The sequence below is a fragment of the Bremia lactucae genome, linkage group LG9, assembly GCF_004359215.1.
Source record: "Bremia lactucae strain SF5 linkage group LG9, whole genome shotgun sequence".
NCBI classification, from domain to species: Eukaryota; Oomycota; class Peronosporomycetes; order Peronosporales; family Peronosporaceae; genus Bremia; species Bremia lactucae.
In genome coordinates this window covers 2,812,044-2,812,859 of record NC_090618.1, presented here as the reverse complement: position 1 = coordinate 2,812,859, position 816 = coordinate 2,812,044, and the positions used below count along the sequence as shown (strand labels likewise).

The following is an 816-nucleotide window of genomic DNA, read 5'->3' as shown; positions in this document are numbered from 1 at the left end:
TTTTTACCAATTAAAATGTCATCTCTATAGATATCATTTAATATGTATTGCGAGCGTATCTTTAGTGATACCTCGCGTAACGGATGACGCTGGGCGTCATCCCTTTTAATGTGAATGCACCCATGTGCATCACATCCACAAGGGTTGGTCACAAATGTGCACCACACCCGAGTGTTGGGTCTAATTACTATTTTTAAGTAGTTGACCATCCCCGTAAGTACACCTAATGTACTTAATGGGGACTGTGTAACATTAGGGCAACTTTAGCCCGTTACGTGGCCTATCCAGGATTATCTAAACGAGAACCAAATGCCCGCGCCGCAGCCAAAACAAATTCACGTGCTGGTGGTGCTTCCAAATGAGGTCCCATTCACCATTTCGCCGAGCAGCGACAAAGCCAGATTTGTGGAAAGGTATGAGTCTCTCTCCAAGACACTTGCGAAGCATGAACAAGTCGAGTCACTCTCGAAATCAATCCGCGCAATCCTCGAGGGCAATTGTGACATCACACCGTTTATTGTTTTGGAAAGCTCGTCTGGTATGGGAAAGACGCAAATGGCATTCAACTTGAACGCCACAGGAGAATTTGATGTTTTTTACATATGGTGTACCTGATAAAGTACAAAACATCAGTGCAGCGTATTCATCACGTACCGATGCTTTCAGCTTTTGCCTTAACAAAGACTTTCGAAACATAAAAGGTCGGTGCGATATCGGCAGCATTACAAAATTGCGAGTTATAGAGAATCTGTCTCTTTATGGATTAATTTAAGCTGCACTGCTTGGAAAAAATAAAGTTGATGAAACTGTTAAGAC

General features: G+C 42.8%; 1 protein-coding gene across 1 annotated transcript; it reads left to right on the top strand.

Annotated features, from left to right (window-relative positions):
* Positions 1 to 309: 309 nt before the first annotated feature.
* CCR75_007333 (uncharacterized protein) lies at positions 310 to 615 on the top strand (the record flags this gene model as incomplete). The annotated part of the gene is made up of 1 exon (XM_067965394.1): positions 310 to 615. The coding sequence occupies one exon, from the start codon at positions 310 to 312 to the stop codon at positions 613 to 615; it is 306 nt and encodes a 101-aa protein (XP_067819562.1).
* Positions 616 to 816: the final 201 nt, after the last annotated feature.